General features: G+C 39.7%; 1 protein-coding gene across 1 annotated transcript; it reads right to left on the reverse strand.

Moving 5' to 3' along the window:
* Positions 1-4,752: 4,752 nt before the first annotated feature.
* On the reverse strand, positions 4,753-8,096 carry s1pr4 (sphingosine-1-phosphate receptor 4). The gene is made up of 2 exons (XM_079808201.1): positions 7,999-8,096; positions 4,753-6,210 (listed from the first exon to the last, which is right to left on the reverse strand). Exon 2 carries the CDS (start codon positions 6,076-6,078, stop codon positions 4,909-4,911), a length of 1,170 nt encoding a protein of 389 aa, XP_079664327.1. The 5' UTR covers positions 6,079-6,210; positions 7,999-8,096; the 3' UTR covers positions 4,753-4,908.
* Positions 8,097-17,340: the final 9,244 nt, after the last annotated feature.

The raw sequence follows: 17,340 nt of genomic DNA on the forward strand, positions 1-17,340 counted from the left end.
ATTAAACATTTCGTTAGGCACCTTATTTCCACTTTTAGAACATTTTCTTCATTTGAAAGTAAATACCTTTCTGATGTGATATGTGATGGGAAAAGGGAGAAGAGCGAACTCTGCAAAAAGGCGGATTCGAACCCGGGTCAATCGCGTCAAAACCAAGATTCTTAAAGGGTTAGTTCTCCCAAAAATGAAAATAATGTCATTTTATTCCTCACCCTCATGCCGATCCACACCCGCCTCCGTTCATCTTCATCTCAAGGCTCAGTGAGGCCTCCTTTGGGAGCAAAGCAATTTACACTCTCAAGATCCATTAATGTACTAAAACATATTTAAATCAGTCCATGTGAGTACGGTGGTTCAATATTAATATTATAAAGTGACGATAATATTTTTGGTGCGGCAAAAAAAACATAGTGATAACCGATTTCAAAACACTGCTTCACAAAGATTCGAACCGTTATGAATTAGCGAGTCGAATCATGATTAGCATGACTTTGGCACTCCGAATCACTGATTCGACTCACTGATTCGATACGCTCCGAAGCTTCATGCAGCAGTGTTTTGAAATCGGTTATCACTATATAAGTCGTTATTTCTGGGGGGGTTTTGCCGCACCAAAAATATTATCGTCCCTTTATAATATTAATATTGAACCACTGTACTCACATGGACTGATTTAAATATGTTTTTAGTACATTAAAGGATCTTGAGAGTGTAAATTGCTTTGCTCCCAATGGAGGCATCACTGAGCCTTCGGATTTCAACAAAAATATCTTAATTTGTGTTCCGAAGATTGAGGTCTTACGGGTGTGGAACGGCATGAGGGTGAGGAATAAATGACATTATTTAAATTTTTGGGTGAACTAACCCTTTAAGCCTAACTGTGCGTTCACACCAGACAGGACTTGCACGAATAAATCGCGCTATTCGCGCGTAGTTGGACGCTTGAACATTTTGAGTTTACTTGCTTCATTCGTGCGTGAAATTCACTTCACAACAGACGCGAATTCGCGTCATGGGAGAAGCTTCCGCTTCTAGCTGTAAAATACGGCGAATAAGCTCAATTTGCCGGCTTTAGCTAGCTTGTAGTCTCAATATGTCTATAGCTGTGTCTCATTTCATTTAATTTTGAAGGCTGCATCCTCTGGAGGACACATCCTATGAAGGATGCGGTATACGGAGATTCCTTAATCAGAATTAAACGAGACGTCCTCCGTAGGACACACAGGCAGGAAGTATCATGTTGCTATGCCAACACGTTCACCGTGGAGTTGCGCTCTCACACCAATTATATGAATAAAAATTATTTATAACTTGAAAATGACTATGAAATGTTTTGCCTTGACAGCAAAGTACTGTTCTAAACGTTTAAAAAAAAAAATCACAACACTTTCTAATCCTGTTTACCACAACTATCTATTTGAGGTATATATACAGCTTAAAAACAAAAACAAGCTTTAAACTACTTAAGTTTAAACACCACATCTTCGCTTGCATGTATATCTGCCGGCGGCGCCATTTTTTCAAATAATATTTAAAAAACATGACGGTTGTTAATGGCGACGCAAAGAATTGTGGGTTATCTGCAGCAACGACGGATACATCTCATGCACACTCCGAATTCCTGAAAAGAAGGGCGCATTTGAAGGTCGCATTCGGAGTATCCTACTTACTTTTTTGAAATGAGACAGCCTTCAGACGCATGCAGCCTTCAAATGCGACCTCCGGAGGATGCAGCCTTTCGAAATGAGACACAGCTTATGTATAGCTCAAATTGAGTAAAGAGCATTTTTTACAATTTACCAGATTGTCCGACCTCCTCACTCACTTTCTTCCAAGCAAGATCCTTATTATTCCTGTTTCTATAATAACACGAAGATGTATTGTACAGCTCTGGGTATCCACATACAGCAACGATGATTTTGTCCTCCACTGTTGTTCGGATTTCTGCCTCCCGCTTGTAATCACGTCACTACTAGAGCAAGCTCCTGATTGGTTAATGCGGCGTGAATATCTGCCAAAGTTCAGTTTTTCAACTCGCTCGAATCACTCGTTACGCGCGTCAAACACAAATCACTTTGTAGACCAACTGGCAGTTCGCATCGGAGTGGTTCCCTCGAGAATAACCCAAAAGGATTTTCCTTTTGGATTATCGCTAAAAACAAGCTCTGTGAGCAACAAAAGTTTATGATACTTGCACGTTTTGTCCATCAAGATAATTATCACAGATGAAAACAACTTTTATGAATTTTGAAGCCTAAATGCAGTCGCCAGAAGTGGAAAGCTAAAGGTAGGCTATAAAGGGACTACACCACGGTCACTTGACTTCAATGTCACCATCACTAAGCTTCCGACAACTCTTTCAGTTTTTATCGAAAAACATTTTCACAGAAAGTTTGAGTAAGACTTGTTTATAAGAGCACTAATAAGGATGTAAAAGCAGACTGATTTAACGTGACGTTTAATCTCCTCGACAGCCCCTCTAGTCCCATTTAGCCACTTGTTAGCAACCGCTAACCGTTTTTCAAGGCACGTAGCTTACCGCTTCAAAAAATCTAATGTATTTTATGTTGTGGAATAAAACATGAAAGTGTCTTAAGGTCTGTGGTGAACACAAGCTCATTTCAGCCATTTAACCAAAACCCCATTCAAAAAACCCATTGACTTCTGGACGAGGGAACCGGAAGTGCTAAAATGCTAACTCGCTTTCGCACGTATATAAAGCACCTCTCTGTAGACCAGGGGTTTTCAAACTGGGGTCACCAGGGGTCCTCCAGAAGGTTCTAAGGGGTCTCCAGAAAATTTCAGGGAATAAAAAGACAGCAAAAATGGTTAAAGTCTACTGAACATTATAAGAGAATTTAAGAATTGTATATGTTTGCTTTGATTTTTTCTCACTATAGTCCCCTTTATCTCGCTCGCTGGGGTTGTAAGGCAGTTTTCATAATGTAGTAGGGTGAATTCAGGATGATTGGGATACTTTTTGCCATTGAGATGACTTGGTGAACTGATCACTAACCCTAACATTTATTGTGAAAGTTGCTTATACAAATACATTTTAATTAAAAATGTTCTTCTTCAGGTTTTTACATCCAACATAAAGTATAGCCAATTTATGTTTGGAAACAATTTGTTATATTACTATTTATCTAACAGTTTAAATATTTTTTCATACATAAAATATGTGACCCTGGAGCACAAAACCAGTCCTGCGTCTCACGGGTATATTTGTGGCAATAGCCAACAATACATTGTATGGGTGAAAATTATACATTTTTCTTTTATGCCAAAAATCATTAGGATATTAAGTAAAGATCATGTTTCATGAAGATATATGTATAAATCTTTATTTCCAAAAAATGACCCTTATGGTTTTGTGGTCCTGGGTCACATATATAGAAGGATTTTAGGAAGGGGGTCCCTCATAAAAGGTTTCTCATATTTGGGGGTCCTTGGCGTTATAACGTTTGAAAACCCCCGCTGTAGACGAACCCAACTATGACGACTTCAGCGTTTGAGAAACCCAGAAATGTGATGAGGGTCACTGTTTTATTCTCTATCAGCTGGAAAAAGTCAGTTATTAAAGCATTTCTAATGATACGTCTGCTATGTCATCTTTGTTATAATTGTACATTTGGCAAAAGCTTTTATCTGAATCGACTTGTCTTGTCATAAAAGTAGAATTATTATTAAAATTATATAGTTATAGTTGTCGTAGTGGGAACAGGCCTTTATGCCTAGTAACGTCTGGCAAAGGGACTACCAATGAAAACTAGCCTCCGGGCTAATTTGGGTACATTCATGAATGTTGAGTAGTGTACATAGTCCCTTTTTGAAAATAAAGAAATCTCAAAATGGTGCTAATGCCTGACTTTGTGTACATTAGTGAACATGGCACAACACCCATCAAGTATGAGTTAATCAGGGCCATTTTGAGTCAAAATCTATGTATTTCCTCAAGTAGTTTAGAAAACTACTACAGCTAACATGCTAATGATTATTTAGGAAATGTTACTGGTATGTTGCCCATACATTTGTTACATCTTTTAATATTCTGTAATCTCTGGCCATATTAATGTCTTCCGTCCACATTCTTCCAATTGCTGTCTGGATCGTCCAGATGGTTTTAAGATGGGCTGTCATGTTATTTTTGGAGGGCTGTGGTTTCCCATGCACACTTCAATGTTTTTTTTTTTTTTTTTTTTTTAGATTCTTGAATGCTGCGGTGGATTTCAAAATGTGGTCCTAAAGAGTCCTAAAGTTTTAAACCTTAATCACTGGGCATCTTGAATATTATTGTGTTATATTGCATGCATTATTATTATTATTATTAACAAAAAAGCTTAGTTTGATGTGTTTGAAATGAAAATACCCGATGTCCTGAAGCATGTTGCATTACCGAAATCTGTATATTGTCTCCCTCTTGTGTTCAATGAAAGATATTGACTGATAATCTTTTAAGAAATCTTGGACAAATGCATTTTTATTTCCTTGACACAATTTTCACAATTCACACACTTAAAATGTCACCCGGGAAAACTTTAAAACAGTTTTACATGTGCATGTACAAAAATATAAACATTTCACTTTAAAGAATATGAAAATATACTTTTTTATATATTTAAGTTACAGTTTTTAAATTACTTTTACATTCTCATAGAACAAGGAAAGGCAGTTTCGTATTTGAGAATCTTACAGGTCTGATTGCTTTGCTTTGCTTTGCATTCAGCTCAAATGTATTCCTCAAGTTGAGTGATTATTTTTGTTCTTTTTTTTTTTTTTTTTTTGCACAGCTGCTCGCTATTAAAGTCCTTTCTGCATGTTTTGACCATCAGCATGGAAACTCGCACCAGCTGACGTTTAACCCGCAACAAGTGAAAGCCACAATCGTGGTGAGTTTGAGGAGGTGGCCTAACCGCTCGATGCAGACAAACAAGAAGTGGTGGAGCTGAGGCGTGTTTTCTTGCCGTTCTTCGGTTCGGGCGGAGGGCTGGTGCTCAGGTTTCGCACCTTGCTGAAGCTGTTGCGCAAGCTGCTGTGTCGACTCCCCGAGGTGCTGGAGGTCTCCTTGGACAGGAAGGTCTTGGGGTCTAGCAGTCCTGCCTTCAGGCAGCAGCAGCACAGGAGCGAGGCGATGGCTTTGCGCAGCTCCAGGCTGCCGAACGAGTAAATGAGCGGGTTCATGGCGGAATTGAGCACGGCCAGGGCAATGACCCATTCGGGTTTGAAGAGCGGGCTGCAATTGCGAGAGTAGCAGAAGAAGTCCACCAACAGGAGGATGAACAAAGGTCCCCAACACACCATGAAGACTCCCACGATGGAGATCACAGCCTTCAGGAGGCGCAGCGAACGCTTGCGGCTGCGCACCGATATCGTCTCTGTGCTGCTGCGGACGTGGCAGTAGATGGCAAAATAGAGTGCGCCAATTGTGAGCAGGATTATGAGGAAGATGATCAGGGCAAACAAGATGTAGCTCTTGGAGTAGAGCGGCAGGAGTGTTGAGCAACTTCTCAGGTCGCAAACACAGTTCCAGCCCATCAGCGGAAGGAAGCCGATTATTAAGGCTGTTATCCAGCACAGCACCACCATTATGTAGATTCGGTAAGTCTTTGTGGCGGTTTTCTGGTGGACGGGCTTCATCATAGTGGCGTAGCGCTCTACGGCAATCAAGAGCAGGCTGAATATGGACGCCGCTAAGGCCACAAACAGAAGTCCTTCACGGAGCAACCACAGAACTGGGCTCAACTTGAAAGTGCGTTCGCCGGACATGCAGATGTTGACCACGTAGGCGGATCCCGTCAGTAGGTCGCTCAGCGCGATGTTGCCGATGCAGATGAATATCCAGCGATGACGCAAGCGCACGCGGAACAGCACCGCCAACAGCACCATGAGGTTCTCCAGGATGATGAAGACGCTGAAGCACAGGAACAGGACGGTGACGACGCTGACGCTGCTCTTCGAGGACTTGCGGTGCTGGAGGCGCCCGGTGAAGTTGTAGTGCCCCAGGATGAGGCTGTTGCTTGTCCAGTTGTAGACGTCCGGACAGGAAGAGGCGGAGCTGAAAGATCGCAGGACATCCATGGTGTGAACGGCAGGAGCGTGGAGTTGAATCTCACTGGGGTCGATTCGGTCGTCGATGCAATCGGACTCCAGGCAATCAGACTCCGGCTCCTTCGGAATAAGTCCCGAATATTCTTTCCCTCTCGGAATAACCTGATGGAAAACAGTTCGTTAGACAAAGTTAATTGTAAACCCTAATGATAGAGAACAGGTATGTTGAGTGTTTTATATTGCCATACTCATTGGGCAATTCCTATGCTTTGCTAATGCTATTAGAGCATTGTTACCAAGTGGCAACCTCCCGCAGTTTCTCTTGAAGCCAATACGGAAGAGACTTAAACTGCAATTCCTCGACTGGGCACTAGAGACAGACTCCAGAAGGAGCAGAATCTCATTGAGCTCATGTTAAAATGCCCAACTTTACAGCAGAATAAAACATGTTTACAGCCTGGGACAAATTGTGGTTTAGGTCTATACGGCTAATTTTGCCCTTCATGACAACTGTGAGGGGGGGTGCATTTTTTTTATAACTCATTCGTTTACATTATATAAAGCCTTAAAGTTCTGCATAATTAAGGGCGTGGCCAATTTGAGTGACAGGGGGATAGCCTTTTATCTGCTGTCATCGCGTCACCTCAGCTCCACCCACGTCCTGCCTCTTTGCCCATTTTCTATTATCCGGGAGTTAAAATTGACTGAATTAGCTAGTTAAAGCTAATTCAAATAGCAAATAGCAATTTCTGAGATTACGCCATTGTGCACTTGAGCAAGAGGCTTAGTGCCAGCGTTCCAAAATGGAGGTGGGGCCATAGAAGAAACATTTTGAAGAACCATTTTGGTTTCTCCAAAGAACCTTTCAGTGAAAGTTATTACAAATATTTTTTTTCTTTCTTCTAACTGTGAAGAACCTTGATAAAAAAAAAAATTCGACTATAAAGAACCTTTTGTGGAATGGAAAGTTTCCAAAGATGTTAATGGTTCTTCATGGAACCATAGATGCCAAAAAAAAAAAAAAAAAAAATGCTATGATTTTGTCAATCCAGGAACACGTTCTACTTGCACTGTAAAAAAAAATCAGGTCTCCAATTGAATTGATGCAATTTAATTCAAATAAAATTCAAGAAAATCAATTTGGCCAACTGAAAATTTTAGATGTGATCGCTCACTAGAAAATGTTCAATTGGAGACCTGATTTTTTTTTACAGTGTGGTAAAATCATCATCCTAAAGGTGATGGTAGTGAAATGCAAATTTTACCAAGCTACCCTGCTAACATGATGCCATGCGATTGTAAAAACCCATCTGGTTTTTGAAATGGCTTCGCGTTACAGGGACAGTCCCGCTGGCCCCAAGCGCCTTGCTCAAGCGCACAATGGAGTCATCTCAGAAAATGTTATTTGCGGTGCCTGTTTCGGTCACCAGATTTGTAACCGCCAGATTACACCACCACCCACAAAATACAGAATAATGATGAGAATAGTAAAGAGGAAATCAATTATTTTAGCTATACATTTTTTAAATGTTATTTAGTTGCAAAAATGTTATTCTAGAAGTAGGAGTAGAAGTAGTCTTGAGTTTGACCTAATTTAATCTCGCCACGTGTACAGTACATTTAAATATCTCTAGTTTCACTACTGCACTTGTGGTTAAGAGGGTATTTCAGCGTGACATGTTTAAAGAGCCAACACGTGCAATAAATCAATCAATCAATAAACAAATGAATCATTTTAATGTTTAATTGAAATGCAATATGGTTAATATCAAAAACCAATACAATGTCAACATTTTTAATCTCAATATTATAAATGCAAAACATTTCTGTTCAAACGACTATTAAATCGTTCATAATAGACTTTAATAAATGAATGTATATGCTATTTTTTAAACAAATTTTCTTCAATAAAAAAAAAAGGCCATATTTTGCAGGTGCATTTTAACTCACCTCTTGTCAGTGATGCTCGGGTAATTGGTGTTGAGCCATGCTCTGATGCAGAAAGCTCGAGCGTTGGGTCGCTGAACGATTATATACCCTGCAGTAACAAGGAAGGAAGCCTTCTTGCAGATATTTGACACACCCAATGGAGAAAGCAAAAAAATTCTTAGTTTCTACACTGTTTCTAAAATGCACAATTGTGACATCTTCCCAGAATGTGGGCAAATCATGGATTGCCGTGAGAAACATCATGTTGCATTTCATGCAATATCATTCGGTAAAGGATATTGTGCATTTGTCATCTACATGAATGCTACATGCACGGCCTGCAAAAACGGTTTCACAGACAAGGCTTAAGCTCGTCCCAGCCTAAAATGCATGTTTGAGCTGTTTTAACTGAAAAAAACTTGAACTGATATCTTAAAATAAGGCAGTGCCATTGTTTTGTCTCAAGATGCACCCAAATAATGTTTAAGGCAAGCTTATAAAAATGCCCTAATTAAACTAAAGCTTAATCCTGGCTTAATCTAAACACTGTCTGTGAAATCGGGCCATAGTGAAATGTAATAAAGACTTAAATCAAATAAAAATGCATACTTGAAATATAATGATCTAAAACAAGCAATATTAAATGCATGTAAAATCAACATAAAATATATTATATTTGCAATAAAATATTTGAACTGCAACAAATGGACATCAATTATACTACAGGAAGCCAATGTGCCAGTTTCTAGTCCACACGTGTTGCTGAAATGAAAACATTTTGCAAGACCCTTTAAATCATGCTACACGAATATTCTTACAACAGCTTTGAAGTTGCTTTAACTGATATTTCTCAGAAGCCAGTCAGCAAACAGGAAGCACTGATGACCTAGTAAATGTGGCCTCCTCCCTTACTGTTTTCAGTTCACCTCATCCAGCTGGGTGGAAACACACACTTTACAAACCGCAATCATTACATTTTCAATCTACACATTTAGCTGATGTATCCTAAATTTTCCAATACTGACAAGACAATGCTTGCTGATCATAGATATTTTGGATGTGCAATGATCCATTACATTCTTCATAATGTTTTATACATGATTTATAAAGTAGAAACTTCAGATTTCTGCATTTATTTATGCACAATCCAGAGGGGAACCTATCTGATTTGAGCCTTTTCTTTTTTATCTGTGCATCATTTCTTCGCTGTCCTCCAAATATTGTCAAATCATTTGAGAAGAATCATGCAGTTTCTTTTCTGTTTTGAATTGTACCATCCTGTAAATGTTGGGCTAAGATAAAGGAGGGGGGACTTCTGAAACTACCACATCCTGAGGTGAGAAGCAACACCCTTCACAGTTGCCAACGCCCTCGAGACACTTGCACTCTGAAAATAAAAAAAGTGTTGTCAGAAAAAGCCACAAAAAATAAAAACATGCGTCACTGTTAAACATGATCACGTATGAACAAACTGAACCTGCATGATAAATGAGTTGTTTACAGCTTGTAAATATAAAAGACTAGCAGAGTCCACGACATAACTAAAATGATAACAGCACAGAGAAACAATATAGTTGGAATCACTTTCAGAACGATTTTTTTCCCCAGCTGATGAATGATAAAACATCCTGCTTTTAAAGGGATAGTTCACCCAAAATAAAAATTCTGTCATTAATTACTCGCCCTCATGTCATCTCGCACCCTTAATTGGTTCTTGAGGTTGTGCTGCGTAACACGAGAATGAACCTCACTGGTTCTTGCTGAAGCTCAAATGTGCTGCGTAACATGAGAATGAACCTCATTGGTTCTTGCTGAAGCTCAAATGTGCTGCGTAACATGAGAATGAACCTCATTGGTTCTTGCTGAAGCTCAAATGTGCTGCGTAACATGAAAATGAACCTCATTGGTTCTTGCTGAAGCTCCAATGTAATGCGTAACATGAGAATGAACCTCATTGGTTCTTGCTGAAGCTCAAATGTAATGCGTAACACGAGAATGAACCTCATTGGTTCTTGCTGAAGCTCAAATGTGCTGCGTAACATGAGAATGAACCTCATTGGTTCTTGCTGAAGCTCAAATGTGCTGCGTAACATGAGAATGAACCTCATTGGTTCTTGCTGAAGCTCAAATGTGCTGCGTAACATGAGAATGAACCTCATTGGTTCTTGCTGAAGCTCAAATGTGCTGCGTAACACGAGAATGAACCTCATTGGTTCTTGCTGAAGCTCAAACGTGCTTCGTAACACGAGAATGAACCTCATTGGTTCTTGCTTAAGCTCAAACGTGATTCGTAACACGAGAATGAACCTCATTGGTTCTTGCTGAAGCTCAAATGTGCTGCGTAACACGAGAATGAACCTCATTGGTTCTTGCTGAAGCTCAAATGTGCTGCGTAACATGAGAATGAACCTCATTGGTTCTTGCTTAAGCTCAAATGTAATGCGTAACATGATAATGAACCTCATTGGTTCTTGCTTAAGCTCAAATGTAATGCGTAACACGAGAATGAACCTCATTGGTTCTTGCTTAAGCTCAAATGTAATGCGTAACACGAGAAAGAACCTCATTGGTTCTTGCTGAAGCTCCAATGTAATGCGTAACATGAGAATGAACCTCATTGGTTCTTGCTGAAGCTCAAATGTAATGCGTAACACGAGAATGAACCTCATTGGTTCTTGCTGAAGCTCAAACGTGCTGATTAACACGAGAATTAACCTCATTGGTTCTTGTGGAAGCTCAAACGTGATGCGTAACATGAGAATGAACCTCATTGGTTCTTGCTGAAGCTCAAACGTGATGCGTAACACGAGAATGAACCTCATTGGTTCTTGTGAAGCTCAAACGAGATGCGCAACACGAGAATGAACCTCATTGGTTCTTGTGAAGCTCAAACATGATGCATAACATGAGAATGAACCTCATTGGTTCTTGCTGAAGCTCAAACGTGCTGTGTAACACGAGAATGAACCTCATTGGTTCTTGCTGAAGCTCAAACGTGCTGTGTAACACGAGAATGAACCTCACTGGTTCTTGTGAAGCTCAAACGTGATGCGTAACACGAGAATGAACCTCATTGGTTTTTGAAAAGCTCACACGTGATGCGTAACACAAGAATGAACCTCATTGGTTCTTGCTGAAGCTCAAATGTAATGCGTAACACGAGAATGAACCTCATTGGTTCTTGCTGAAGCTCAAACGTGCTGAGTAACACGAGAATGAACCTCATTGGTTCTTGCATGTGTCAAGCGAACATGCTTGAGCTTCTGTTTATCATAACTGATGTGTGAGTTGAGTCAAGTCTCTTCAGAAAATTTGGACTAAACTGCTCAATTCATATGGATTTGTTTAACATTTCTTTATTAACTTTTTGAAGCGTCAAAGTGGTAGTTGCACCTCCGGTGAGATGGCGGCGTGAGAAGTCGTTAAGTTTTCTGCTCCACGCATTGCTTATTATTTACTTACACTTATTGGATGACATAATTTGAAAAATACTATTTGCGACCCTTAGTAGAAACAACATGCCGAGAAACAATTCTAAAAGAACGGTTGATATTACTGAGGATGCTGGCGAGGCCGCCTCGAGCCAGGGGGATATCAGAGAACTCCTTGGCGGTATTAGATCAGAAGTAGCGGCGCTCAGAGTGTAGATTCTTACAGAGCTCAAATCATCTATCTCTGCGGTGAAAACTTCACTATTAAAGCAAGAACATAAGCTGAAGGATGTGGAGGATGTAGATGGTTGCGTTACTGCCCTTGAATCTACGTGCTCAGCGCTGACGAAAGATAATGAAAAACTGAGGGCCAAACTCGATGATTTGGAAAATCGATCCAGTAGGAACAATATTCACGTGATTGGTATTCCCCAGGGCACAGAGGGTACTCATCCTTCTGCGTTTATTGAAGCACTGTTGCTCGAGGTATTCGGGGAGCAGAGTTTTGCCAAAAGGCCGGAAGTGGAAAGGGCTCACCGCTCTCTGGCTCCCCCGCCGTAAGCTAATCAAGCCCCCAGACCGTTCATCGTACGTATGCATCACTACCAGGTGAGAGAACTGATTCTCCGTCTGGCACGAGAAAGGGGACAGGTGCTATACAAAGGATCGCGTATTCACTTTTACCCGGATCTCAGCGCCGAGGTCGCAAAGCGGAGAGCAGCTTAACCAGGTTAGGGCTGAACTCCGAGGACCGGGAATTGAATTCGGCTTGCTCTTCCCTGCGCGTCTACGGATCAATCATGATGGAACCAGAAATTTTTTTGACTGTCCGCAACAAGCTTTGGAATTTGTCAGGGGAATTGTCCCCCCTTCAACAAGTGAGTAAGAATGCACATCACCAAAGAGAATGTGTAGCCTATACACTGACTCTTGCATCCTGCTGAATTCGAATAATCTTCTGGCTCGAGTGGATGATGGAAAATTGAAGAGACTAATTTAAGTCGGGACTGGTCCACACTCTTTATTTCACATTCAAAATGTAATTTGTTTCTACTGTCAATAACAGTTCAGTTTCAAGGGAGCAGAAACATGAGCTGGTGAGTTATGGTTCTTAGGCCTAGTCCACACGTACACGGGTATTTTTATAACCGGAGTTTTTCCTCCTCCGTTTAAAAAAACAATCGCGTCCACACAAGCACGGTTTAAAAAAAATCTCTGTCCACATGAAAACGCAAAACCGCGCTATGATTGGCTGCCTGATTTCCACATGGGTCCCATCCACGGAGGGATGCTATGGGCTCAGTGAAACCCTTCTACAAGTTTACTTTGGACTCAGTGACAGGTAACTGTACACATGGGCAGGCCCAAGTGGACTGAAGCTTCACACACTTGCCTTACTATGATGTATTATTGCATTCTGGCGCCTCTGTTCTGCAATACAATGAGATAACTGCGCATGTATCTGTATAGGCTACATGTGATTAGCGCTATTAGCAGAGTTATTAAAAGCTACGTCAAAAGCGATAACGGCGCACAAACTGACGTCAAACAAAGGAGAGAACGGCGCACATTTTGACTTAACAATCCTAAATCTCTGGTTTCACCATCTACATGACAACGCTGTAACCGGAGTTTCTAAAAAACTTCACCCTGGCCGGAGTTTTCAAAAAAGTCCGGTTTCAGTAACTGGATACTGCGTTTGCGTGTGGACGAACAGCCAAACCGCATAGAAAAAGCTGCGGTTTTGAAAATACCCGTGTTCGTGTGGACAGGGCCTTAGTAAACCAGCAGATGTCTGTTTGAGGTTGTTAAAATGTCGTTTGCGACAAGGGTGGGGGGAGGTGAGGGAAATTGTACGGCTTACATTCAATTCAAATGTATTTGTATAGCGCTTTTCACAATACACATTGTTTCTTATAGGGTTTTTTTTCTTCTTCTTCTCTCTTTCCAGTTTTCACTATGTTGTTCGGTGTAAAATTCACATGGTTTATGACGGATTCAATACCTTTGTTTTGTTCATTTACAATTAAGTTTTGATAATATGCTTAATAAATGTGACGTCAATTTTTTAACATGGAACGTGAAAGGTATCAACAACGCTATTAAAAGAAATAAGGTTTTGTCTCACTTACGGCAATTTAGCGCAGACATTGTTTTCCTACAGGAAACCCATATTCTTAATTCAGATGTAATTAAACTCAGGCGAGTTGGGGAGGACAGGTATTCCATTCGAGCTTTAACGCAAAAGGCAGAGGGACGGCTATACTCATCAAGAAGAGCATTTCGTTCACCAGTGAAAAGGTTATCAGTGACTACTCTGGTCGCTATGCAAGTTCGACAAGCTCGACAAGCAAGTTATTCTTGTTAATATTTATGCCCCTAAATTTGATGATAGGAATTTTTTCAATAAGGTCTTTACATCTATTCCACCAGATGATAATTTTGCATTAATTATAGGTGGGGACTTTAACTGTGTTCAGGATACATCTCTGGATAGATCCTCTTCTAGAGTCATACAACCTTCTAAAGCAGCCATAACCATTAAGAATTTCTGTGATCAAATTGGATTATTGGACCCATGGAGATTCCTTTTCCCTTCCTCCAGAACATTCTCCTTTTTCTCTCCTGTTCACCATTCAAACAGTCGCATTGATTTTTTTTTTAGTGGATAAGAGTCTCATGCCCTTTGTCTCATCTAGCATGTATCATAGCATTGTTATTTCTGACCATGCCCCCTCTTCTTTTGTGCTTAGTTTACCAACTCAGCATTCTTCCTTTAAACCCTGGAGACTAAATCCTCTGCTTTTGGCAGATGAGGAGTTCATTACCTACCTAACTAAAGAAATAAATACTTACCTGGAGTTAAATGACATTCATGATATATCTAGATCTATATTATGGGAGGCGTTGAAAGCATATTTACGGGGCAAAATAATCTCTTTCTCCTCTTATGTTAAAAGACAAGAACTCTCTAAGCTCAGAGATATTTCAGATGCTATAAACAAGCTTGATGAACAGTACGCCATCTCTCCTTGCCCTCGCTTATATAAAGAAAGAATAAGTCTTCAGTCAGAATATAACCTACTTTCAACTACAAATCAAGAAAAGAGGTTGTTAAAAAACCGGCATACATTTTATGAATTTGGGGACAAAGCCAGTAAATTACTGGCTTTTCAGTCTCGTCAATGCAATAACTCGAAAATGATAACTCATATTAGCCCCGATCTGGATCCATGGTATACTCTAAAAGACTGATTTCAAAATAATGCATCATGAAGCTTCGAAGCGTTATGAATCAGCGAGTCGAATCATGATTTGGATCGTGTGTCAAACTGACAAACTGCTGAAATCACGTGACTTTGGCGATTCAAACCGCTGAATCGACTCACTGATTCATAAAGCTTCGAAGCTTCATGATGCCTTGTTTTGAAATCGGTCATCATGATATAAGTCGTTATTTAGGGTTTTTTTGAGCACAAAAACTATTCTCATCACTTTATAAAGTTATTGTAGAACCACTGTAGTGAGATGGACTTTGTAACGACGTCTTTAGTACCTTTTATGTGTCTTGAAAGTGCATTGTGCCAATGGAGGCCTTTCTGAGCGATCGGATTTCAACTAAAATATCTTCATTTGTGTTCCGAAGATGAACGGAGGTCTTACGGGTGTCGAACGACATGAGGAAGTAATTAATGACATAATTTTCATTTTTGGGTGAACTAGCCCTTTAAACAGTTTGGCTTTCTTGCAGACTTAATCTCATGGATTAGATTGTTGTATACCTCCCCAGTTGCTTCAATGTGCACAAACAATGTACACTCTGAATATTTCCCTCTATACCGGGGCACCAGGCAGGGATGCCCTCTATCTCCCTTGCTATTCGCCATATCAATTGAACCTTTGGCTGCGGCGATCCGTCAGTCTTCTAACTTTAAAGGTATTACACAACATTTTACAGAGCATAAAATTTCATTATACGCGGATGATGTTTTGTTGTATGTAACAAACCCACCCTCCTCAATACCTCAAATTATTTCACTATTAAAGGAGTTTGGTCGTTTTTCTGGCTATAAGCTTAACATAAAAGTGAATTTTTCCCGATTACTCCGGCCGCCTGTAGAGGCTCTTCCTCTATTCTGTTCAGAGTAGTACAGGACAGTTTCAAATACTTGGGAGTGCAAGTCACAAGATCATTTAATAATTTATTTAAAGCCAATTTTTGTCCACTTTTTGATCAATGTAAAAACGATTTTGTGAAATGGTCATCTCTGCCCCTTTCTTTAGCGGGTCGTACCAACCTGATCAAAATGACTGTTTTGCCACGGTTTCTATATTTATTCTCAAATATACCAGTCTTTATTAGGAAGAATTTTTTTCACTAAACTGGACAGTCGGATCACCTCCTTCCTGTGGGGGAATAAAACCCCTCGCATTAGGAAGACTTTCTTACAGAGATTAAAATATCAAGGAGGGATGGCGCTACCTAATTTTTTATTTTATTATTGGTCAAGTAACATTCAGAAAATAATCTATTGGCAGTCTAGTGTAGATCCTCAGAATACCCCTCTGTGGTTGCAAGGGGAACAATCATGTGCTAATTTCAAGTTTAGCTCCCTAGTTTGCTCTTCACTCCCCCTAGTGGGGAAAAATTACATCTCCTCCCCTAATCCTGCACTGACTCATATTTAAAAAATTTGGGCCCAATTTAGAAGACATTTTGGTTTACAATCAGCTTCCATTATAGGCCCTATTGTCTCAACTGTTTATTCCTGCCTTCCCATATGGATTCAGCCTTTCGTGTCTGGGAGGAGAAGGGGATTAGGCTCCTAAACATTTTATATATAGATAATAACTTTTGCTCATTTGAAGAGCTAGTAATTTTGCTTTACCTAGACCCCACTTTTTTAGATTTTTACAGATCAGGGCCCGTCTTCATAAAGATTCTAAGAGTCCTCTCAGAAAACTCCTAATTTAGCTTAAAAACTTTTACGTAGGAGTCTTAGCTTAAGAGCTATTCGGGACCGATCTGAGAGCTACTCTGAGCAAGGAAAATACAAAAACTTTTATCTTAGTGAAGAGGCGGGGCTGACCCCGTTGCTACGTATGACACAGTCTTTTGAAGACTGTGATTGGTTGGTTGTCCAAAAAGGGGAAAAAGGAGTGCTTTTTTTAAGTATAGGGTCTATTCTAAGCCTTCACTTTGAATTTACAAGCGCAAATTGTCCTATTTTACCGTTCTCTCTCACTCACACACACACATACACACACACATTATATATATGTACACTGAAAAATTTAATTAAGCATAATTAATTTGTGCTCGTTTAAATAATTTGAATTTAGTTTTTTGATTTTAATTTTTAAAAATGAATTGGTTTTATGGGAATTGTATGTGTTTTTGTTTAAATTGAGATCAAATAAATTGATTGCGACCACTTACGATAACATTTTTTAGTAAATTCAACAAATCCTTTTTTTCAGTGTATATAAATCCTTTTATTATTTACCATGCTGTTAATTTCCTATAAGGTATTTGATTTATAATTCTTGGCTTAGAATTATAAACATTGTTCCACTCTTTCCAATTACACTGATTGCTGGCATGTCTATTTAATTTGTGGTTTGAAAGTTGGATTTAATGCAACAAAAATGATCCCTGCACGATCTAATCTATAGCGTCTTATTAAGTCACTGTCATCCATTGTCTGCAACACATTTCTTCTCCCTCTTCGTCTTTCTGCCATTTTCTCCGCTGCTAAAGAAACTCTTAAGCCTCTTAAAAGTCCTCGTCCGTGCTCCTAACAAATTTGACCTTAAGACCTCTTTTAAAGGTTAAGATGCTTTCTGAATTACTTTTTTCTTTACTAGGATTTTTTAGTTAATTTTAAGAGTAAACGCCCACATTTCTAAGAATTTTCTTAGAATTTTGTCA

The sequence above is a fragment of the Gobio gobio genome (assembly GCF_949357685.1).
Source record: "Gobio gobio genome assembly, chromosome: 24".
NCBI lineage: Eukaryota > Metazoa > Chordata > Actinopteri > Cypriniformes > Gobionidae > Gobio > Gobio gobio.